Source organism: Salvelinus fontinalis, chromosome 22 (genome assembly GCF_029448725.1).
Source record: "Salvelinus fontinalis isolate EN_2023a chromosome 22, ASM2944872v1, whole genome shotgun sequence".
In the NCBI taxonomy this organism is placed as follows: domain Eukaryota; kingdom Metazoa; phylum Chordata; class Actinopteri; order Salmoniformes; family Salmonidae; genus Salvelinus; species Salvelinus fontinalis.
The window spans coordinates 9780025-9805114 of NC_074686.1; the positions used below are offsets into that span (position 1 = coordinate 9780025).

The window sequence follows — 25090 nt, forward strand, 5'->3', positions numbered from 1 at the left end:
TCTTGTGGTCCATTTGCAGTCTAAAAATGATTTGTAATTATGTTCCGGCCCCCTGATCATCTGCTCAGGAAAAAATCTAGTTGATAATCCCTGTCATATACTGTACATTTGACTCGGACTGTGAACAGTTGCAGCAATTTATTGTGACAATTTATTTTGACATAAACATTGTTAGGCATGTAAGACAATAGAGGCCAGAGTATTCAGTTTGAAAACGGTCTTTATTTGGAGCAGTGTTGGGATCAGTTGAGAGAGAGCACAGTGTGTCTGTGTGGGTGTGGAAACAGATCTGGGATCAGAACATGCCTTTCCTGTAGCGGTGGATCAGCTCTGAAACGTCCTCCTTACACACCTTTATCCAGCCATCCTCCTGCATGTGGTACACTGGACAAACACACAGTTACACATACATGCATTTGATTTAAAGGTATTGTTTACATTTTATTTTCCCATGGCTTCAGCATGTCTACATTCTAATATACACAAATCCTTATGAGATAAGATTATAGTAGAAAATTTAGCTATAACCTCTTACATGGAATTCACACCTGGAATTTACACAACAAACACCAACAAGTGCAGTCGGGAAGTATTCAGACCCCTTGACTTTTCCACATTTTGTTTTACGTCACAGCCTTATTCTAAAATATATATATTTTAAATCCTCATCAATCTACACACAATACTGTCACGTATACTCCCTCTCCGGCCTCTAGGTCACCAGGCTGCTCATTATTACGCACACCTGTCGCCATCGTTACGCGCACCAGCGCCTCATCAGGCTCACCTGGACTTCATCACCTGCCTGATTACTTTCCTTATATATGTCACTCCCTTTGGTTCCTTCCCGAGGCGTTATTGTTTATGTTTCAATTTCATGTCTGTGCATTATTTACATAAGTATTCAGACCCTTTGCTATGAGACTCGAAATTGAGCTCAGTTGCATCCTGTTTTCATTGATCATACTTGTGATGTTTCTACAACTTGACTGGAGTCCACCTGTGGTAAATTCAATTGATTGGACATGATTTGGAAAGGCACACACCTGTCTCTATAAGGTCCCAGAGTTGACAGTGCATGTCAGAGCAAAAACCAAGTCATGAGGTCGAATGAATTGTCCGTAGAGCTCCAAGACAGAATTGTGTCGAGGCACAGATCTGGGAAGGATACCAAAACATTTCTGCAGTATTGAAAGTCCCCAAGAACACAGTGCCCTCCATCATTCTTAAATGGAAGAAGTTTGGAACCACCAAGACTTCCTAGAGTTGGCCGCCCGGCCAAACTGAGCAATTGAGGGAGAAGGGCCTTGGTCAGGGATGTGACCAAGCATGGTTGTGGCAGCATCATGCTGTGGGGATGTTTTTCAGTGGCAGGGACTGGAAGACTAGTCAGGATCGAGGGAAAGATGAACAGAGCAAAGTACACAGAGATCCTTGATGAAAACCTGCTCCAAAGCGTTCAGGACCTAAGACTGGGGCGAATGTTCACCTTCCAACAGGACAACGACCCTAAGCACACAGCCAAGACAATGCAGGAGTGGCTTTGGGACGTGTCTCTGAATGTCCTTGAGTGGCCCAGCCAGAGCCCGGACTTGAACCCGATCGAACATCTCTGGAGAGACCTGAAAATAGCTGTGCAGCAACACTCCCCATCCAACCTGACAGAGCTTGCAAGGATCTGCAGAGAAGAATGGGAGAAACTCCCCAAATACAAGTGTGCCAAGCTTGTAGCTGTGATGATCGACGCTGGAGACAGGAAGCAGGTACAGGGAGAACATTTAATTAGCACGGACATGAAACAGGACAGGAACAGCGTCTGGACAGGGGACAAAATAACGACATCAATGCAGACATAGGGAACAACCGGAGGAACAGACAATTATAGAATCCAGGTGCGTCCAATGAGCGCTTTTGTGCGTAATGATGGTAACAGGTGTGCGTAATGAAGGGCAGCCTGGTGCCCTCGAGCGCCAGAGAGGGAGAGCGGGAGCAGGCGTGACAGTAGCGTCATATCCAAGAAGACTTGAGGCTGTAATCGCTACCGAAGGTGATTCAATAAAGTACTGAGTAAAGGTCTGAATACTTATGTAAATGTAATACTTCAGTAGTTTTTTCTAAAAAAAATGTTGCTTTGTGATTATGGTGTATTGTGTGTAGCTTGATGAGGAAAATATATATTTAATCAATTTTAGAATAAGGCTGCAAAGTTACAAAATGTGGAAAAAGTCAAGGGGTCTGAATACTTTCCAAATGCACTGTATCTATGCTTCACATGGTCTCACATGAACTGCCTTAGTGAAATCAAAATTGTTACAGAGTGAGTATAGGTTTAGAACAAGGTCACTCACGGTTGACCACTCCTCCGGAGTAGGCGTCTCTGTGTGTGGCGTGGGTGATACCGTGGCGGCCCAGCTCGTACGCCTCCTCTACTGTCATGTCCTCACGGTAACCGCTGTCAATCACTCCGTACGCATAGCTGCTACCACAACCAGTAGAGAACATACGACCAGACAGACGTTTGGCGTTGTCATCCACGTAGTACAAACCAGGGCCCTGGACAGCAAGACACAAATAAATTAAAACTCATCAACAGACGTGACAATTGGAGGCACTTCAATGGCACTCAAACATGTTGGGTACCATAAGGATGAAAACGGAGGCCTTCAAATACACACACATACAACGCACATTCCACTCCTCACTCCCACCCACCCTGTACCTTATTGTCCCAGCCAACGATCATGCTGCCCATGGAGAGGCCCATGCCCCTGTAGCCCAGCATCATGTTACACAGCAGCTTAGAGGCTGCAGACACTGAGATCCTCTGCTTGTTCCTCAGTTTGTACAGCCTGAGACACAAAGAGATGGAGGGTCAGTCACTGTATGAGACAAGGCAGTCAGAGTGCTAACACACTGGTTTACCTCCTGATACATTTTAACACCCCAGATACCTAAAGGTTCAAGGCATTAATATGGCTTAGAAGCAGACCAAGAAGACTAAGGTAGGGAGAGAGCGAGTCTAGATCAGGATTATGGACAAAACGTTAATTAGATGGTAACCACCAAGTCACCGGTTGATACTGATATGGTTGTGAGGTAATTACTTTATGTCTCATGCATTTGTTATGAGTGTAAGGAAATTGATTCTTAAATGTTCTCTTCATCCAACCCATGCCCATAAACCTGACTTACACAGACAGGCATTGATGACTGTGATATTAACACCGTGTAACAGTATAGCGGGACTCAATTCAACAGAGACAAGCTCCAACAGACCTGCACTCCTTAGCCAGCAGTCTCTCCCAGTACTGGCAGTCGGCAGCACTGCCGGACATGGTCCCCAGCAGGTAAGGGTTGATCTCTATCACCTTGTTAGCCTCTTTCGACGCTACAGGGAAAGATAAATACATGGCAACAGGGTTAGAGAATGGTTGCTTTATTTTTGGTTATAGATCTCTGGGGAACTGAGATACATTCTGCATCTGGCGGTGTCGGATGTGTCAACTACTGCTTCTGGAACAGAACTCTAACGGACCAACTCAAGGCTAATCACATCAACCTTTCAAGGTAAATCACATCAAAATGAATGATCTTACAAACACCACTTGTAGATTTGGTTTACTACTCACAATACAGTGGGCAGTTATTGAAGTAACAGTAGTATGTAATATATCCTTTATAGCTTAGATGGTAGAGCATGGTGCTTGTAACGCCAGGGTAGTGGGTTCTATTCCCGGGACCACCCATATGTAAAATGTATGTACGCATGACTGTAAATCGCTTTGGATAAAAGTGTCTGCTAAATGTCATATATGCAGTATATATGCTATTACTGGTCTATTACTGTGTATAGGTGTTGTCGGAAGAACACAAGCGTATGACTGAAATTAGAGATGAATAGCTTTGTCTTACATTATAAATCTGAACCACATGCAACCAAGACTCCGCAAGGCTGTTGGGGTGAAGTGGTTTTGGTTATCAAGGAAAGCTAATCCTTATGGAATGTGATGTTTACCAATGTAGCTGCCAGCTGAGGCCCTCGAGTCCACAGCCACAATGACACCATGGCGGAATGTGAAAGCCAGTGTAGTAGTACCATGGTTCAGATCTATGGACACACCACCATCATGGCTGCATGACTTGAGGAACCCTGAGGGCTAGAGAGACAGAGAGCAATATAGAGGGGAACTGAGAAATAGATTGATCCAATCGTTTACAAATGAGTGAGACAGCAGCTTTAGTCAGCATCTTTTCTGGAGTGTGCGCGCACATGTATGGTTGTGCGTGGCGTGCGTAAAAATGTGCTTGAGGTGAGTTGCGCTTCTCCATTGAACCATGTGTAATTCTATAGTTCACTTCACATAATCATCACAGAAGAAACAGAAACTACATGCAAATTGAAAGAAGCTTAAAATTGATTTTGGCACATAGCCAAGACCACGGTCACCTTTAACAATATAATATGAAGACTAATTGATGCATTGCCATTTTTAAATTGAATACCATGAATACATTTTCCAATATTTCTTATTAAAAAATGAATAGGATACTCACATCCACTCCAACGGGAACAGAAAATGTCTGATTCGGTCGGTCGATAAAATGCCCTACTCCTGTTCCAATCATCTGCCCACGAAGTTCCGAGTGGGACTTATAACCACTTACATCGAAAAGGGCCATACTGATTCAATCAAATATACGAATGTAGGCTCAAATAAAACAATATAGGCTATCTTTTGATTAAATTTGAAAGCAAAAATACAGCCTTACTTTGCTCGGTTGCATCAAGGAAATGTCTTTCCTTACAATGCATATGAAACCGAAAGGGTTTTTAAGGTAACTTCTCATTCGTGATCGTAAAAGTTACCAACACAGTATCTATAGGCTAATGTGTATTTGACAATAGCCTAGCCAAGCCTATAGTCATACTGATAAACAAGTGTTAATAGTCTTGGAAGCTTTGCCATAATATATCACAACAATATACAGTAAATTGAGTGTAAATGTATCACACATTTTGCCAATAGCAGAGCATTATTTGTGGTATAGTCATCAGTAAATATGGAGACTTACCTGTTGAGGTTCCATGTGGTAAACATTATGGTGTATTACGTTTCACAATTTGTTCAGTATTTGAAACATTTAAAATATCGAAATCCCCTGGAAGGTAGTAGCAAGTATATTCTTCATTGGTGAACCATGGCAAGATTATTAAAAACACACCAAAATGAAGATGATGTGAGAACTGTGCTAAAAGGAAAAGCTAAAAGTGAGGAGGGAAAACTCAAACACATTTTCATGAAAAATGATGTAGACTTTTTATTCAATCAATCACTTTCCCATATTTCACCCACTAGCCTAGGTCTGTTATACCTGTTCAAAATGTATCGCTGACTACAGTTCATTCAACTAAGATCTTTATGTCACAAGGTTTTTATGGCTTTGCATTGTAGTGTTACCTAGTAGTCAAGTCTTGTCATTATTAGGTGTCTTTTATTCATTTATTTTATGTCTGAATATTGTGATTAGCCTCTGTGTGACTGTCTCCAGACTCTCTTTGTCGTTTCTGAGTGGTCAGGTTCAGGCGGTATCCATCCGCTGGACTGTCTCCTGCACTACCTCCAGCTCCAGAGGGATGATTTTCTCTGTCAAAATAGACGTTGTACCTGGGCCATACTTGTATCTCTTCTGCCTGAATATGAGAGAGAGAGAGAGAGAGAGTGGGAATGAGAGAGAAGAGAGAGAAATGAACCACTGTTTTGACAAACAACGATAGTTTTCGCAAATGTGCTGTCTAGACTAATACTTGAAGCAGAATCTGAGGATGGTGACATCATTTACCTCTTGTCTTTGTACTCTGACTCCTGGTACGGCCTGATGTAGTCCACCCCCTGTTTAGTGATGACACAGATATCTATGTTGTTGCCTGAGCCCAGGTCACTCATGATGCCAGAGTGGATGGCATCGCGGACCAGCTCCTTAGCCTCCTCCATCTAGTAGGTCACAGGAATGGGGAGTGAATGAAGGGACTGGGATGGGGGAGGTAAGACTACAATACATCCAGCTTAATGTAAACAAATCTAATGCCTTCTTTATGGCGAGTCCAATGACTTAACTCTTGAGACTTGAACTCTATCGACGCGATAGCATATGAACTAAATGTATGACAACTTCTAGCCTGCCTAAGGAAAAGTCACAAACCTCCATATTAGGTTTGAACCTGTCCTCCAGAATCCCCAAAGCAGCCAAGTCACCAGACCCTACACAAAACACAATTCAAAGTAAAACACAAATATGAATCAACTAAATGTAATTATTTATAGATTATTCATGACTAGTCGATTAATCAACTAATAATGGCCCAAACTATGAAAGTATATGGGTGTATGCTTATGTATGCTTGACACAGTAGCAGTCCCTCACCCATTGCAAGGTATGGCACATTGTCTATGCTCCCATAGGGCCCCACTGTGTAGAGGTGATTGCCATTGCAGTCCACCCCTCCTAGGATTAGACTGGCCCCTATCTGGCCCCGGTACCTATGAGAGAATTATGAGATAGATTATTAGCAAACAAGAATTACTATTTTGAATCAAACTTATCTGACATGAAAGGCTGTTACGTTGGAGCGCCTATAGTGGTGGATGAGGTGAGTTACTTCAACAGAAAGTAATGTTTAAATGGGCAATCTGCGATTGCTACATCCATTTTTTGGACTTTTAAATGAATGATATATACCCATTGATTCTTGAAGAATGTAACTTATAAATGCCTCATGAGCTTATTAGTTCAACTGTCGTAAAATATAAGCATTTTTTTTACTCCAATGTTTATAAACAATGTAATTGTAAACTAACACTGAATAGCCTCAAAACATAGGCCTAGATTCAGTCAGTTCGGCTTTAACCAGCGATAACCGACAACGGCAAAGCATAGCATAGCTTTTGTTTAGGCAATGTCGGAGGTGTAACTGCGTTGGAGCGGTCAAACCCAGAAGTGCTTCGCCGACGTTATACCTATCGCGGACATTGCCATAGGATGCACAGAGTCGCATTAGTAGAAATCCCATGCAGCCGTGTTACAAGTCCGAACACCGGAATGTGTGACGTAATCGCCACCTCGATTAGGCTGATAGAAATCCTTATTATTTTGTTTAATGATTTTCAATTTGAGCGTCATTATTTCTATAGAGCCTACACTTTCTCGTCCTGAACTTGTAACGCAAATGGTGTGGCTTTGTGACAATAGCCACACGAGCAGCCGCTCACCGAATCGTCAGCTCCAACGCAGTTAAACCTCTGACATCGCCTGAATAAAAACAGTGAAATGTGATTGTTGGTTATCGCAGGTTAACACTGATCTGATTGAATCTAGGCCGTGGTAAAAAATGATAACAATTGACCTCGCAGATAGTCAGTCCTTGCATCCATAGCTTTGTCGATTCATTTGAGAGTGGTTACATTTCTCCTGCCACACCCCTCAGCTGTTGACCAAATCAGTGGCTGGGTAACCGCTTTGTTGTTTTTTAAACTGCAGATTGCCCCTTAAATGCTCTAACGAAGTGTAATGTTTAATACTCCAATGCAACGATTCCCAACTCTGTTCCCTGAGTACCCCCAACAGTACATATTTCTGTTGTGGCCCCGGACAAGCACACCTGATTCTACTTGTCAACTAATCAGCAACCCCTTGACAAGTTCAATGAGGTGTGCTTGTCTGGGGCTTTGACAAAAATGTGTGCAGTTGGGGTTACTCGAGGACCGGAAATGGGAACCACTGCTTTAATGGAGAGTGGTAAAGATACACACACACCTGAATAGCATGTCCTGCAGAATGTTTACTGCCATCACGACTCGTGGGTTCCTGCCGCTGTCCATAGAAAAGATGGTGAGGTTGGAGGAGAGCAGGTCGGTGGTCTTCTCTGTATCCGCTGCAGTTCCTGCACCACAGCAGCTGAGAGAGGGAGAGTAGACAGGAGAGAGGGGACAGGAGAACAATGGATATCTCAAATAAAAGGGACAGCCTCCATTTTTTTCACTACTCTTCCACTTCTCTCTTCCACACGACAATCAATTCCATTCTAAACCTAAGTCACACATTGACTATCCCTTAAAACAGGTGTAGGCCTACTCACTATATATTGGGGGAGATGTAGTGGATCTTGGCGCACATCTTATCAGCCACCACTTCACCGGAGGTAGCCCGTGTGTCTGCTCCCAGTACCACTCCCTCCTGCACAAACAAGGCCCCAAAGAACACTCCATTTAATACACAATTAATTTCAATACATTTTGTCCATCATTATTGTATTTTTTAAGTCACATATAGACAGGCAAGAAACACGATAAGGTACAGGATAACAAAAATGTAAACACAACATGCAACAATTTCAAAGATTGTACTGAGTTACAGTTCATATAAGGAAACCAGTCTATTTAAATAAATTCATTAGGCCCTAATCTATGGATTGCACATGACTGGGAATATAGATATGCGTCTGTTGGTCACAGATACCTTAAAGAAAAAGTAGGGGCATGGATCAGAAAACCAGTCAGTATCTGTTGTGACAATAATTTGCCTCATGCAAATTTGCCTCATGCAGCGTCTCCTTCACATAGAGTTGATTGTGGCCTGTGGAAGGTTGTCCCACTCTTCTTCAATGGCTGTGCGAAGTTGCTGGATATTGGCGGGAACTGGAACATGCTGTGGTACACGTCGATCCAGAGCATCCCAAACATGCTCAATGGGTGACATGTCTGTGAGTATGCAGGCCATGGAAGAACTGGGACATTTTCAGCTTCCAGGAATTGTGTACAGATCCTTGCGACATGGGGCCATGCATTATCATGGTGAAACATGAGGTGATGGCAGTGGATGAATGGCACGCCAATGGGCCTCAGGATCTCATCACAGTATCTCTGTGCATTCAAATTGCCATAGATAAAATGCAATTGTGTTCGTTGTCCGTAGCTTATGCCTGCCCATACCATAACCCCACCGCCACCCTGGGGAACTCTGTTCACAACGTTGACATCAGCAAATCGCTCCCCCACACAACGCCATACACGTTGTTTGCCATCTGCCCAGTACAGTTGAAACCGGGATTCATCCGTGAAGAGCACACTTCTCCAGCGTGCCAGTGGCCATCAAAGGTGAGCATTTGCCCACTGAAGTCGGTTACGACGCCAAACTGCAGTCAGGACAAGACCCTGGTGAGGACGACGAGCACACAGATGAGCTTCCCTGAGATGGCTTCTGACAGTTTGTGCAGAAATCCTTTGGTTGTACAAACCCACAGTTTCATCAGCTCTCCTGGTGGCTGGTCTCAGACGATTCCGCAGGTGAAGAAGCCGGATGTGGAGGTTCTGGGCTGACGTCGTTACAAGTGGTCTGCGGTTGTGAGGCCGTTTGGACGTACTGACAAATTCTCTGAAACGATATTGGAGGCGGCTTATGGTAGAGAAATTCATATTAAATTCTCTGGCAACAGCTCTGGTGGACAATCAGCATGCCAATTGCACGCTCCCTCAAAACTTGAGACCTCTGTGGCATTGTGTTGTGTGACAAAACTGCACATTTTAGAGTGGCCTTTTCTTGTCCCCAGCATAAGGTGCACCTGTGTAATGATCATGCTGTTTAATCAGCTTCTTGATATGCCACACCTGTCAGGTGGATGAAAATGTTCACTAACCGGGATGAAAAAACATTTGTGCAGGAAATTTGAGAGAAATAGTTGTTTTGTGCTTACGGAACATTTCTGGGATCTTTTATTTCAGTTTATGAAACATGGGACCAACACTTCACATGTTATATTTTTGTTCAGTACAGTGCTTGACTTGGGCTTGTGCTCACCGGAGCTGAGTACCGGCACCTCAAATGTTCTACTGCTTGAGCTCCTGTTCCTCTTATAGAATATTATCTCAAAAGTATTGTGGAGCTCCTGCACCTAAATATAAAGAGTACCAGCACCCAAAATAAGTACTTGCACCTACAGTATGTCAGTCCAAATCAAGCACTGGTTCATTATATTATGTTAAATTTACTTAAAATACATGAAATGGGACCACTGTAAATTGGCCCGCTATATGGATCTTCCACTTATTAGAGATGCCTTCCCATTTCAGTGGACATCACTCTCACCTTGCACACTAGTCCAGCTATGGTGGTCCCAGTCTTCATAGGCTTAGGGGTCTTGGTATGTCCTCCCTCAAGCAGGCCCTCCAGAGCAACATTTCTGTTTGATGAAGATATAGACCAATCAAATACACAATACCAATACAGTGTACCACAAAATCATACAAAGAGAAGCCCTATCTAATCATGACCAGATCAATAACATTGCAATCAGCTGATTAACACATAGAAGTATGACGTTCATTAAAAGAAAATGCAGAAAGAATCAAATGCAGCCTTTAAAATTATTTAGTCTTGCGGGTCTTTTTACAAAACATATTTTCATAGATTATACGAGTTATTACTTTCACTTTTGATATAGCCTTGGTATGAGAATAGATCAATAATTACGATTTACATAACAAACTCAATATTATTATCCTTAAAAATAAAAGGGAAATCATACCTGGCAACGTTCTCGAAATTAAATCCCGATGTAGGTATTTCGAGAACATTTGATAGCGCCATACCTGAAAAGGGTTATTTTGCACTCACTTGTAAGATTTTGACTTCCCTACAACCCTTTGCACGTCGCACGAGGTCGCAATATTCTCGATCTGATGTGACCCTAGTATGTGACTAAGGAACGCAGTTTTATCCCTCTTTTTCATCGGTGTTAATAATGGAAAGACACTTAATGGACTCTCAAATCAAAGGCGTTAGCACAGGCGTAAGTACATTGTTTTTTAAATATTTTGTATCTGATAATGTTATACATTTTCCTAAATTGAAACAGCTATATACAGTAGCCTACATTTTGGGACCAATTTACCCTCAGGATTTTAGTTCTAGGTTGCCTTGTTGATTTTGTCATTAATTCATCTCGGTACACTAAAGCTGAAATTCATGTAAAACGTTTATACATTTAACTTAATAATAATAATAACATCATATTTTCTGAAGAACAAAGGGCTGAATTTACTTTCGTTTTCGAGTCATTCATCTGCAACTCAAGCTCAGGGTAGAAATTAACCTACGTACGTACATGCTCCCAAAATCCCAACCACAGCCCATCCATTGACTGTATAGACCAAGGGTGTCAAACTCATTTTGCTCTGGGGGCCGCGTTCAGTTTTTAACAAGGTCGGGAGGGCTGCACTGGAAATTGGTTATATTTCTATTGGTTATAAAAAGAGTCCTCTAGCCATCGAATTTCCCATGCTCCCTGTATGAAACTGTATGAATGTAAGTCATTCCTATACAGTTTCGATTTGGTTTTAGTCATTTTAAAGTATATTGACTTTTTTAACGCAAACCACCCGGATTGGACCCCCTCACCTGCTGGATGTTTAACACCCAAGGTATAGACCATATTCATAAGGAGGAAAATTACGTTAGATCAGATATAATAAATGTCATAAATATATGATCATACAAATATATAATTTTTATTATATCTTATATTGTAATTGTATGCTCCCTCTATACCCATCTAACTGATTAAAGATGTATTAGTTATTTTTGATGCTCTGCATGTTATCTCCTACAGACCACCATCTTGGCAGTGACGTTCAATGGAGGGGTTATCATCGGCTCAGATTCCAGGGCGTCCATTGGAGGGTAACATGCTGACCTCACCGCTCGTGTTACATGCGCGAGCGTTGCTAAATAAATGTACACATACATGTTATTCAATCATTGCATCCAAACTGCTCACGCGCATCAACAAACGTCTGCGTAGCCAGGCGCTAAAATAGAACTTGGTTCCATTTGTGACGCTTGATCCGCTGCAAGTACCGCCTCTCCCATCTCCTCATTGGTTTTTAGGAGCATATACCCACGTGGGTGATTGAAAGATGAACCGAGGTCCACACTCCAGTCCAGTTGGTGGTGGTAATGCACCAAGTTGGTTGCCAACTGCCACAAAAAGTCTAAAGAAAAAGAAGAAGACCCTAAGGAGGAAAGATTACTAGAAACTAACTCGGTGTACCCTTTATCTGTGGATTAATTGTCGGAGTAGAGGACCTTGTGCATTTCAGGTAAAATAACAACCCAATGTTTATATCCCAGGACAAATATGCTAACAACAGCAAGGTAGCCATGAATGTTTAATGCTTTTCAACCTGGCCCCAAATGAATATAGTTGGTTCAGAATTAGTTTTGATATTTCAACCTGCGTGTCCTGATCGCGTCTGGTGTGGATGAACAAAATCAACATGCGCGCAATGGCTCACGCAGATGCCGGTCTAGTCAGCATGTGAGGAGGATCTTCAACACCTATTAACACCTAGAACCAAGTTAATCATATTGCCCCTCCTTTCCTCTAAACATGTCTTTATGATCAAATACGTCTGTGACACGCAACATATTAATAAATCAGCCATCACTTATAGCAATATATACATTGGAATGTGTCACCAGGAGTCTATCTAATGTGTCTCTATCTCCACTTCACCCACAGGTACTACGTGTCCTCTAAGACCATCAACAAGCTGATCCAGGTCCATGACAGGATATTCTGCTGCATCGCCGGCTCCCTGGCAGACGCTCAGGCCGTCACCAAGGCTGCCAAGTTCCAGATCTCCTTCCACAGGTATAGACCACCCTGTCCCTTTCCCTGTCTCTGTCCCTGGCCTTGTCTGGATCTACATAGCTCATTTACATTTACGTCACGTTATCCAGAGCGACTTACAAATTGGGAAGTTCATACATATGCATCCTGGTCCCCCCGTGGGGAATGAACCCACAACCCTGGCGTTGCAAGCGCCATGCTCTACCAACTGAGCCACACGGGACCGCTCATGATGATTGATGTCAAACTAATGAAGCTTGACTGGTGTGTGATTGATTTGTATTATTATCAGCAATAGGGAGACCTCCATTTTAGAGGTGGTCTTAGTAGTAATGTCAGCCTACGTTGACATTTTAGTAATTTAGCAGACACTCTTATCCTGAGCAACTTACAGTAACAATTAGGGTTAAGTGCCATGCTCAAGGGCACATTGACAGATTTTTTTTAACCTAGTCGGCTCGGGGATCAAACCAGCGACCTTTCGGTTACTGGCCCGAAGCTCTTAACCGCTAGTCTACTGCCTCTTGAACTACAATAGACATAGAAACAAACTGTGGAATAATCCTGAAGCTAAATGATGACACCCATGTCTTCTCTGTGTCTGCCCTGTGTGGTAAGTATCCAGATGGAGTCCCCTCCTCTGGTGAAGGCAGCAGCCTCCGTGTTGAAGGAGCTGTGCTACAACAACAAGGAGGAGCTGCAGGCCGGCTTCATCACTGCAGGCTGGGACAGGAAGAAAGGGCCACAGGTGAAGCCCTGGGGCATAACAAACAGTCAAACAGACAAATAGAATGGAACACAATAGAATAGAACACACACCATTTCTGACTGTTATCTCACCTGTAGGTTTACACAGTGGCCCTGGGCGGTATGTTACTCAGTCAGCCGTTCACCATCGGAGGATCAGGCAGCACGTACATCTACGGTTACGCCGACGCCAAATACAAACCTGACATGAGCAAAGAGGAGTGCCTACAGTTTGCTACAAATGGTAAAAGTTGATTTTCCCTTTAGGCTTCCTTGTTTTATCCGAATGGCACTGTTTTTTTATAGGACAAAAGATGTCAGATATTGAATAATTGTTTACATTTTTTATTGACCTATTTTCCTCTTTCCTCCCTCCCCCTACTTTTTCTCCTGCTCACCCCACCTAGCTCTTGCCCTGGCTATGGGCAGAGACAATGTCAGCGGGGGCGTGGCACACCTGGTAGTGATCACGGAGGAGGGGGTGGAGCATATTGTCATCCCTGGAGACAAGCTGCCCATGTTCCACGACGAGTAGTGACACTTCAATCAGCTGTGACACTCTGTGAGAGGAATTTTGAACCTTCACCCAACCAATCACTGTTGTTCATACTGTACATGCAGCATTTGGTGTTCCAAGGTCTAACTATTCACATCAGATTTGGGACTGTGGTTAGAAATAAACACTAATGATATCCAAGAGTCCAATGTGAGAATTTTCTCTGCTCCTGCCTATGTGTTTTCTAATCCACACTGTGTTCACTTTGTTCCTGTGCTTTATATATATTTTTATCTAATGACCTTTGTATGGAATTAATAAAATCAAAGTAAAATATATCTACACTGCGTGTAAGTGTGTTTGATTAGAAATTTGTCAATCTGACAGTCCCCACTATAATTGATTAGGCTATTTCTGAGGGAATACGCCCCATTTACTTTGAGGCATCATTAGCAATAAATTAGGAAACATCAAATCAAATTGTATTTGTCACAAGTGCCGACCTACAACAGGTGTAGTTGTAGCAGTTTGCGCTGTTCTGTGAAGGGAGTAGTACACAGCGTTGTACGAGATCTTCAGTTTCTTTGCAATTTCTCGCATGGGATAGCCTTCATTTCTCAGAACAAGAATAGACTGACGAGTTTCAGAAGAAAGTTATTTGTTTCTGGCCATTTTGAGCCTGTAATCGAACTCACAAATGCTGATACTCCAGATACTCAACTAGTCTAAAGAAGGCCAGTTTTATTGCTTCTTTAATTAGAACAACAGTTTTCAGCTGTGCTAACATGATTGCAAAAGGGTTTTCTAATGATCAATTAGCCTTTTAAAATTATAAACTTGGATTAGCTAACACAACGTGCCAATAGAACACAGGAGTGGTGGTTGCTGATAATGGGCCTCTACGCTTATGTAGATATTCCATACAAAATCTGCCGTTTCCAGCTACAATAGTCATTTACAACATTAACAATGTCCACACTGTATTTCTGATCAATTTTGTGTTTTTTTAATGGACAAAAAAATGGCTTTTCTTTAAAAAACAAGGACATTTCTAAGTGACCCCAAACTTTCGAACGGTATTGTAGGTAGGGATAAAGTGAGCCTGTTATAACTAAAGCGTATTTAAAACGGTGTTAACATGACAGCAACATACAAATCATAAAAATTAGTAAATATTGGTACAACATAAAACTGTTATATAATGAGTGAGAAAGTTACAGGCGCACAAATACGATACCCCCAATACATGCTAACCTCTCACCATTACAATAACGGGAGGTTCTTTTTTAAATATATTTATGCCTGTAACTTTCTCACTCATCATTATTTACGATTCATTAAAGATTACCCCTAATCATGGTAGCATCCACATTAATGTAGAAGTGTTTAGAAACATATTCTATTCTAATTTACAATAAAAAAGGACTCCAAAATGACACAATACATTATTTACCATTCCTTTCTATTGGGCACAAAATAATCTGAAACGCATCCAAAACAAACTGCAAATGCATCCAAACATCACGTTTGTAGAGTCACAAGCTTGATGTAGTCATTGCGTGCTAGGAATATGGGATCACACTACTTAATTTTAGACTACTCTACTACACATATAACTTAATCTGTCCCAATTCTTCTGTTCCCCTAAAATGGGGGGACTACGTACAAAAAGTGCTGTAATTTCTAAACGGTTCACCCGATATGGATGAAAATACCTTTACATTTAAACGGACAGTCTACACTTTAACCTCATAGTCATAGTACCATTTAAAATCCAAAGTGTTGAAGTACAGAGCCAAAACAACAACAAAATAGTGTATCTGACCCCATGCTTTTGGAGCTCTGTATGTTTCTTGGGAAATCATTTCAGCCTCTCACTGACAATCTCATTTTCACTTTCATTTTCTTCTGGAAAATGGTGGACCAGACAGAAAGGTATGACGGCTTCTTTCTCAAATATCTTTAATAGTTGATTCTAAATACAAATTTGTAGTTTAATAGCAATCGTTCGCGTATGTCCTAAATGAGGCGTCGTTTGGTTTTAAATTGCATGTTTTCTTTCTCTTTCCATTTCGCGTTAAGTCAATAGGCTTCTCACACACCGTGCACACTGAACAGGTAACAACGCGACCAGCCACTTACTATCTATCGTGCGCAAAAATAAAGTGCTTCAAGATGTTAGAAGAATCATCAGAGCCAGGGTGGCTATCTGAAGAAGTCAAAACTGGGGTGAGTATAATTTGATGACATGTATGGAGGTGGAATTGATATCAGCCTAAAATGTTGGGGTGTTCATTCTGTTTTTGTTTATTTATTTGTATGAATGTATAAATAAAATATATTGCCTTTTCCAAATGTGAGTCAGTCTCAAAGTGAACTTAGCAGTGTTGAGTCATTCAATTGAGTCATTTAATTATGCCCTCAAGACAGGTTGGAAAGCGCTTAATCAAAATTGTGTCTGTTTTCCTTTCAGACCACCATCATTGCTATTGAGTTTGATGGAGGGGTGGTGCTGGGCTCTGACTCTCGAGTGTCTGCTGGGTAAGTAGCTGTTCCAAGTCTTTGAAAGCCAATCATTTACTATGAACATTCAAAAAGTGATAGTCCTCCCTCAACCCTCTGTTTTTCCTCCATCCATCCTCCCTCTTCTCTCCATCCCTCACAGGGAGACTGTGGTGAACCGGGTGATGAACAAGCTCTCTCTCCTCCATGACAAGATCTACTGCGCCCTGTCAGGCTCGGCTGCGGACGCCCAGACCATCGCTGAGATGGTCAACTACCAGCTGGATGTGCACAGGTATTACCCGTGTTACCCGCTGCATGGCTATTTATTGTGGTCGACAGTAGCTCTTGTCCTATGTATAACACATTTGGTTGAGTTAAATGTATGGAAAAGGTTAATAGGCCTTCACTGTGCATTTTCTCATGTTCTCATTTTATTTTTTATTTTTATTTAACCTTTATTTATTTAACTAGGCAATGCGGGATTGCCTTCATACAGTAGATGCAGTTAAATAATTCTGCTATTGAGCTGTGGCTTATGTGACTTGTGACCTCTTTAACTCAGCATTGAGGTTGGAGAGGATCCTCAAGTTCGTTCAGCTGCCACTCTGGTGAAAAACATCTCGTACAAGTACAAAGAAGAGCTGTCAGCGCATCTCATTGTTGCCGGGTGGGACAAGAGAGGAGGGGGACAGGTCAGTCGTTACATAGAAATACCACATCTATAAACACTAGTCCCATCTGTATTCATTTCTTTATTGTGTACATTTCGGAAAACATTGTCTTGCATCTTGAACATTTAAACGGATGCCTGTAGCTCAGAAGAGGTCATTTTTAATTGAATTGAACAATTCTGTAATAGTTTTGAGTGTATGCTTAAATGAACTTTTAGTACAATTAGTAGGGGAGAGCCGGGACAAAAGTAAAACGGGGTGAAAGTAACACACCCATTTTCTCAGATGAGACAGGAGCTAGAATCAGATAGTGAAGTCAGCATGTTCCTAATGCAGAGGATGAGCTCCCTGCCCCCAAACAAACTGCCCAGTCCGACCAAGTTATCAACAAAAACTGCCCAGTCCGACCAAGTTATCAACAAAAACTGCCCAGTCCGACCAAGTTATCAACAAAAACTGCCCAGTCCGACCAAGTTATCAACAAAAACTGCCCAGTCCGACCAAGTTATCAACAAAAACTGCCCAGTCCGACCAAGTTATCAACAAAAACTGCCCAGTCCGACCAAGTTATCAACAAAAACTGCCTAGTCCGACCAAGTTATCAACAAAAACTGCCCAGTCCGACCAAGTTATCAACAAAAACTGCCCAGTCCGACCAAGTTATCAACAAAAAGTGGTTTTGAGCAATGTAAGTATCCGGACGTGTTTTTCGGTTCTAGAGTTTCGTTGCATTTTTTAAGGTTCCAAACATATGTTGTTTTCTTAACCCATTTAGTGTCTAAATGACAACACAGGTTTCATGTAAAATGATAGCTAGTCTTGGTTGTTAGCCTGGGAGACGTTACAGGAGAGATGGGTGGGACGAATGTAACACAATGTTACATGATGACCTGGATTAAAATAAAATAACTTTAAGCACAGGCCATTGTCTCTTCTAGTTCATAATGCTTTTATAATGTTATCAAAATATCAACAAGTGACAATGTTTACAAATTTGATATGACATCATTAGTATTATGCCTTAATCAATTGACTTGATGGATCAGCTTCTCAAAAAGCTTTTATCGACAGGTTAGTGGTTAAAAATATATATCTTTATGATTCTGGGGGTCAATTACCTTGTGTTAAGCCATGGAAATGTGATAAGCATGATGAGTTTTCTGTTTGTGAAGAGAATAAATTGTTTTATTCTATCAAGACTCGAGGAGTGCGTCTGATAAGGACAGCTGGAGATAACCTGATTGGTAGGGCTACGTTTAAAAAAATATATAATTTAAAAATATATATTTTACCTTTATTTAACCAGGTAATCCAGATGGTGATAAACATCTCCTACTACATTCCCATTGAAGTAAGATGAGAAAATGATGGTTAATATCGCTATTATGTGATCCATTACTCCGATTAATATTGTAAGGCAAAATATTGTGGTTGCGCAACATTGCGATGTTGATGCACGGTTGATTTTCATACATTTAGAACTTATAGCATTAATTATTCAAATCAACACGAAAATGTATTTATGGCTGGTAGTACATTTGTTGAAAGTAACGAGCATTACAAATCAGAAACATGGAGATAAGACAGCTATTGTACATTTCTCGCCAGCTGTTACTTCCGTCCCAAGGCTGTGTTACTCCCGCCCCGCCAGCAGGTACAAAAGTAACGTTGCGGTAGTTCTGTTGCCGGTCTATTTCATTTAAATTAATTTACCCTCGAAATTAAATTACAGTTGCTAATGGTAGAGGACATATATAAGTTGAATTGTCATGAAATATGGACTCTCTATCTCTATCGATCTGAGTAATTAGGAAGAGTCCTAAAAGTGTTACTTTAGTCCTGGTTCTCCCCTACATAATCAAACTCACAGTTGTTCACTAGTCTGCATAATATTTTACTTACTTCAGAGTTTGCTAGGTTGCTGTGCTCAAGCATCCCCCTCTCATTGATCCCTCCCAGGTGTACGTGACCCTGAATGGCTTGTTGTCCAGACAACCCTTTGCGGTCGGCGGCTCCGGAAGCGCTTATGTCTATGGGTTTGTTGATGCAGAGTACCGGAAGGCCATGAGCAAAGAGGACTGCCAACAGTTTGTTGTCAACAGTGAGTGACATTGCACTTTTAAAATACTTATATGTGTTGATATATGACCTAAACAGCATGAATTAGAAGCTATTAAGATGTTGTATAATTTTTTATAATATATTCTCCCTCTCTCTCTTTCTTCACCTCTCCTCTCTCAGCACTTTCATTGGCCATGAGTCGAGATGGTTCGAGTGGAGGTGTGGCCTACCTTGTCACCATTGATGAAAAGGGTGCAGAGGAGAAATGCATCCTGGGCAACGAGTTGCCCACTTTTTATGATCAGTGAAAACTGAGTTGTGAAAACTGAAACACTCAAGTTGTCTTAGTTATTGAACAGTGAGTGGACATATGGCCGATTTATGAACAAACAGTATTAAATCTACACAGGATATATAATGTTTGGATTAGGTTATAAATCATGCTGGCACAATGTTAAATATTCTCATCCCCACATCACTACACATACTATGTTTAAATGATTTATAATAGTTAAGCCCTCTGTTGAAGACACTGATTTTATTTTGGGTACCCGAGGACCTCATGCTGGACTGTCTTTGTGTTATTCACAAGTCAATAAACCATCTCTCAATTAAACTTTCTCCGTATGTTTATTTCTTTCAACACCAAAACAACTATTCAAGAAGTATTCTGCCACCATCAAATGTTTTGGTAATTTTTGTTATTATGATTGTGTTTACCGGGATATAAACCATGCACTTGTGAGGCCATGGGAATGTTTGTAGCAAATGGTATTTATTTTAGGTGATGAGTCATCAGTTACCAAGTGGATATTTTTTAACTCATTGTTGACTTGTGTTCATTAAAGCTAGCCTATGACAGACCTACATTAGCCTACTTAGGTCCTCCTAGTGAGTGGTTAAGGTCAAATAATAGACAATATATCAGCTATATCAATGCGGTTAATGAGGTCACAGACATGGTCACGTATATTTGTGGACTGTGGGAACTGTTACCTCACATGAACTTCAAAAGGCGCCAAAGCGGGGAGCGCGAACGAGACTACATACATATACACACGCATACACAAAATGGGTTATTCGGTTGTCCCCATAGGATAACCTTTTTTGGTTCCAGGTAGAACTATTTTGGGTTCCACGTAGAACCATCTGTGGAAAGGGATCTACCTGGAACCAAAAAGGGTTCTCCTATGGGTAGAGCCCTTTTAGGTTATAGATAGCACCTTTTTTTCCGAAGAATGTAGGATAAACCTGTCACCATTAACCACTCGGTTAAGTACACTAGCAATATTATCTGTTATTTATTATGTCTCAGTATACAAGCTAAATGGAAAGGTGCACAATATTGTGTAGAATATTTCCCTCTGATTCTGATTAGGGCTTATGGGAAATTGAAACTGAAACTAAAACGCTGCCTCTGAAAATATCTGAAAACAGTCGATTCAGTGAACAGGATCTTCATGAATTCGGGGGCTTGCCATCTCTCACCTTTTAATCAATAGGTTATAGATGAACAAAACATTTAGATGACAAAAATGATGGTTAGAACGTGCGCGTTCGCTATGGCTGTAGGTCTATGCATTGACATAACCACATTGGCTTTCGGCGCATCTATTTCCAAAACTGAACCAAGAACTTTTGATACTTTCGGAAATGTGGTGCGTCTCTGGGTTGTAGCGGGGATTCGGTTAGTTCTACTACTCGGTTTATCACTACTCACACTAGGATCTATAAAACCCGTATTCAAGCGCTGGTTAGCGGTGCACTGTTTCCTTGCCCCGGTCTATGAGACAGGGCGACTTATGCTGTATGGAAGTTCACCGGAGCGCGCGTATGGATCTTTGGGTCTGGGGAGTCCAAGTTTGTGGCTATTGTGTACCGTGGCAGCAGCTGCAGCAGCCTTGTTTTGGGAGACAACTTTCCCTGACAGCAATGGAGAAAGTAACGGGAAAGAGAATACGCAAAAGGCACGAGTGCTGTTCATGAGAGTCCTCATCTTCTACAGACCTGACACCCTCCTTTTGGTTGGGGCATTTATATTCCTGTCACTGGCTGTCCTCTGTAAGTATTTCATTGTTGTTTAGAAAAAAGTAGTATTATATGATGATGATGATGTTGATGATGATAGTGGTGGTGTGTGTTTTCAGGTGAGATGTTCATCCCATTCTACACTGGAAAGGTGATTGACATCTTGGGTACCCAGTACAAGTGGAATAACTTTCTCACAGCTATCATCCTCATGGGGCTTTACTCTTTGGGAAGGTAAGTTGATACAACAGTATATACAGTCTCCTGTCAATATCGCACATTCCACATTGTGGGTTGTATTGTTTAAAAATGTTGGTGATTGAAGACACTGACCTCTCTGCTGCAATGTGAACATCAGATTGATTATTCCAACACACCTGCAGCTTATGGTGTCTGTTTGTTGCAGCTCTTTCAGTGCAGGCTGTCGTGGAGGCCTCTTCATGTGTGCTATCAACAGCTTCACCTGCAGAATGAAAGTGAAGCTGTTTGGGGCCCTGGTGAAGCAGGAGATCGGCTTCTTTGAGACCATCAAGACAGGTAGAGACACGTTAATAATTCCAAACATCCTATGGTGGTGACCCGAAGGTATGATCAGCGTGCAATCTGTTGTCTTACTGGATCAAGTGGCAACCTTGTTTGTTTATGACGTTACTACTGTAGCTAAATTGCACATTCTATGGAACTTTCTTTGTCATTCAATGGACTGTCCTCTGATGCGTGGCAGAATATCTCTTGAAAACACTGCCAGTTTGTTCTTTTCTGCTCCTTGGTTATTCGACGACGTTACAACAATTTACTTTCACCTCTGAACTGTCGTAGGTGACATCACGTCCCGGCTGTCCACAGACACCACCCTGATGGGCCGGGCGGTGGCCCTAAATGTCAACGTCCTACTGAGGACCCTCATTAAGACCCTGGGTATGCTGTCGCTCATGATGAGCCTGTCCTGGAAGCTCACTCTGCTCATGCTGATGGAGACGCCCATCACCGGCCTGTTGCAAAGTGTCCATGACAACTATTACCAGGTATAGTACAGTCGTTTGTATCCAGAACAGAAGGTCCGGAAATTATCTATTGGTGCCTGCAGACCCTGAAATTATTAGCTGAAATTGTTATTAAAAAAATGTTTGGTGTGAAAATACAGTACATTAGATGGTGACTGCTAAATGTACTGGGTAACCTTACAAAATAGAGTCCAGTAAATGTTATTGAGGATTGACTGTTCCTCAGAGGCTCTCTAAGGAGGTGCAGGACTCTATAGCCAGGGCGAACGAGGCAGCGGGGGAAACAGTTGGCGGAATCCGGACAGTCCGAAGCTTCAAAACTGAGCAGCATGAGGCTGGTCGCTATAACGACAGGTTGATGGACACCCACAATCTCAAGACCAGGCGGGACACCGTCAGGGCAGTCTACCTGCTCCTGAGAAGAGTGAGTATGCAGGGATCACTCCCTGTCCCCCTTATACTCAGAATACTTCAATTATTTTTATTTGATTAGGAATAAGGCAAACTGCCTGTCACCATTTCTTATGATCTTCTGTGCACATACTCATCACATTCTGTGTGTTTGTGTGTTACAGCTAACAGCAGTGGTAATGCAGGTGGCCATGCTGTACTATGGCAGACTGTTTATCCAGCAAGGTCAGATGAGCACTGGGAACCTGGTCTCTTTCATCCTCTACCAGTCTGACCTGGCAGACAATATCAGGGTACGCTAATGCTACTTTATCTTTGTATCTCAGCCCCATCCTTCACAGTGAGACAAATGTCTTATCAACAACAGTTAACGTTCCATCGACCATTAAGAGTGGAATACATTTTACAAGTTTAATCGCAATGTATTCATTAAGAAAGTACATAATGTAAAAGTTGCTATAGAGACGAGAAAGATCATACAACATAAATACGTAGTAACTGTTGAAAATGTTGATTCCAAACACTAACGTTTTTGGAGTTACGATGACACAATTCTGTATAATAAATCTGCCCTCTGCCCTCTCAGACTTTGATTTACATTTTTGGCGACATGCTGAATTCAGTGGGGGCAGCTGGTAAGGTGTTTGAGTACCTGGACAGAGAGCCCCAGGTCAGCACCAAGGGGAAACTCCAACCAGAGACCTTGACTGGACACGTCCAGTTCCACAACCTCTCCTTCTCCTACCCCACCCGCCAGGAACGCAAAGTACTGCAGGTAAAGCTTGCCTGGGAGGAAGTTAAACACGAGGGAGTTTCGTCATCACCACATTTTTGCATTTCCTTGTGCCATTGCTGAGGTAGTGTGTCATTGGCTCTCTGCTTGTGTTAGGGCTTCTCTCTGGAGCTGAGGCCGGGTCAGCTGACTGCTCTGGTGGGGCCGTCAGGAGGGGGGAAGAGCACCTGTGTCAGTCTGCTGGAGAGGTTCTACCAGCCTCAGCAGGGAGAGATCCTATTGGATGGACTGCCACTGCAGAGTTACCAGCACCACTACCTACACAGGAAGGTAATGTCGACAGCTACCAGAACCACTACCAACACACCTGCACAGCAAAGTAACACAGTTACTCTTACACAGATATTGGCATTTTTACATGTCTAGAGAGCACAGGAAGATAACTGTAGTATGCCACATTGTCTACCAACATCATTCCCTATTAGAAATCTTTGCAGAAGAAGAAACATTGTATAAACTTTGATGGGCTGATTGGTGATACGTTTTTCCCTGCTTGGGATTTCCCTTTACCAGATAGCCATGGTAGGCCAGGAGCCAGTTCTGTTCTCTGGGTCCGTCAAGGACAACATTGCCTACGGCCTGGCAGACTGCTCTCTGGCGAGGGTACAGGAAGCTGCTCGGAGAGCCAATGCCCACAGCTTCATCAGCCAACTGGAGAAGGGTTACGATACAGGTACACTGGCCCGTGATCAATGACAAATAGGAATATTATATATATCGCTGCTGGATGATCACAAGGACGGACTTGATAAATTTACTGTCTGTCTGTCCATCTATTAGATGTAGGAGAGCGGGGTGGTCAGCTGTCCGGCGGTGAGAAGCAGCGTATCGCCATCGCCAGAGCTCTGATCAGAGAGCCACAGGTCCTCATCCTGGACGAGGTCACCAGCGCACTGGACACGGAGAGCGAACACATGGTACGGCATCCCTCACATGAACCATATAGCTTTAGCCTTCCATCGTTCATACTCTCTATATGGTTAGTGCTAGTAGTTTTACATACGTACTACCTATGACATTCTCAATAGGGTTAGCGCTAGTTAGCGGTTTCACATATCTGTTATCGCTGTCTCAGGTCCAGGAGGCCCTGGCTAGCTGCCCCTCCCAGACGCTGCTGGTGATCGCTCACAGGCTGAAGACCATCGAGATGGCAGATCAGATCATTCTGATTGACCGGGGGACCGTCCAGGAGCAGGGCACTCACCAGGAGTTGATGGACAGGAAGGGGAGCTACTACAAACTAAGAGAGAGACTGTTCACGGAAGACGACATGTCCCATTGACAAAACAATGCTACTGTTTGAACTGTAAATAGTGATGTCATTTTCTCACTCTCTCTCTGACCAATACTCACTACCTCCTAATATACTGTAAACCACATGTACATCACAAATTCATGTAAATATTGAATATAGTTAGATTTGGGGGGTTTTCGTAAGAGATGGACACTTCTGTTGGTGACATTTTGTTATCTCGTATGAGTGGTTTTGATTTTATTTTATTGTATTGTATTCTTCCTATTCTATTTCTTAATGTTTGAATAATACATAGAGGGGCAGTGAGTGACCCATGTTCTAAAAACATTTATGATCTTCTGGAGCAAAAGTCTATTACGTTGCCTACCCAAGAGAATAAATAATCTATTAAACATTTAAATCTTTTGCTAAACCACAGCATTTTATCTGACGCT

The 25090-nt window shown here is 42.2% G+C and overlaps 5 protein-coding genes across 5 annotated transcripts; 3 read left to right on the plus strand and 2 right to left on the minus strand.

Moving 5' to 3' along the window:
* Nucleotides 1–202: 202 nt before the first annotated feature.
* LOC129819743 (proteasome subunit beta type-8-like) lies at nucleotides 203–4830 on the minus strand. Its single transcript, XM_055876287.1, has 6 exons — nucleotides 4555–4830; nucleotides 4016–4157; nucleotides 3277–3388; nucleotides 2720–2849; nucleotides 2349–2553; nucleotides 203–384 (listed from the first exon to the last, which is right to left on the minus strand). The coding sequence occupies exons 1-6, from the start codon at nucleotides 4678–4680 to the stop codon at nucleotides 296–298; spliced, it is 804 nt and encodes a 267-aa protein (XP_055732262.1). The 5' UTR covers nucleotides 4681–4830; the 3' UTR covers nucleotides 203–295.
* Nucleotides 4831–5293: 463 nt separating this feature from the next.
* Nucleotides 5294–10729, minus strand: LOC129819742 (proteasome subunit beta type-7-like). The gene is made up of 8 exons (XM_055876285.1): nucleotides 10580–10729; nucleotides 10141–10234; nucleotides 8135–8232; nucleotides 7813–7953; nucleotides 6424–6539; nucleotides 6202–6260; nucleotides 5842–5993; nucleotides 5294–5692 (listed from the first exon to the last, which is right to left on the minus strand). Exons 1-8 carry the CDS (start codon nucleotides 10639–10641, stop codon nucleotides 5581–5583), a joined length of 834 nt encoding a protein of 277 aa, XP_055732260.1. The 5' UTR covers nucleotides 10642–10729; the 3' UTR covers nucleotides 5294–5580.
* Nucleotides 10730–10759: 30 nt separating this feature from the next.
* Nucleotides 10760–13979, plus strand: LOC129819744 (proteasome subunit beta type-6-B like protein-like). The gene is made up of 6 exons (XM_055876288.1): nucleotides 10760–10843; nucleotides 11663–11733; nucleotides 12575–12706; nucleotides 13304–13433; nucleotides 13532–13676; nucleotides 13840–13979. Exons 1-6 carry the CDS (start codon nucleotides 10796–10798, stop codon nucleotides 13965–13967), a joined length of 654 nt encoding a protein of 217 aa, XP_055732263.1. The 5' UTR covers nucleotides 10760–10795; the 3' UTR covers nucleotides 13968–13979.
* Nucleotides 13980–15612: 1633 nt separating this feature from the next.
* On the plus strand, nucleotides 15613–19781 carry LOC129819745 (proteasome subunit beta type-9). Its single transcript, XM_055876289.1, has 6 exons — nucleotides 15613–16157; nucleotides 16402–16469; nucleotides 16594–16725; nucleotides 16996–17125; nucleotides 19064–19205; nucleotides 19346–19781. The coding sequence occupies exons 1-6, from the start codon at nucleotides 16104–16106 to the stop codon at nucleotides 19471–19473; spliced, it is 654 nt and encodes a 217-aa protein (XP_055732264.1). The 5' UTR covers nucleotides 15613–16103; the 3' UTR covers nucleotides 19474–19781.
* Nucleotides 19782–20581: 800 nt separating this feature from the next.
* Nucleotides 20582–25048, plus strand: LOC129819746 (antigen peptide transporter 2-like). Its single transcript, XM_055876290.1, has 11 exons — nucleotides 20582–21226; nucleotides 21313–21427; nucleotides 21600–21730; nucleotides 22013–22218; nucleotides 22424–22621; nucleotides 22773–22901; nucleotides 23195–23383; nucleotides 23498–23671; nucleotides 23915–24074; nucleotides 24182–24318; nucleotides 24477–25048. Exons 1-11 carry the CDS (start codon nucleotides 20692–20694, stop codon nucleotides 24681–24683), a joined length of 2181 nt encoding a protein of 726 aa, XP_055732265.1. The 5' UTR covers nucleotides 20582–20691; the 3' UTR covers nucleotides 24684–25048.
* The last annotated feature ends 42 nt before the right edge of the window (nucleotides 25049–25090 follow it).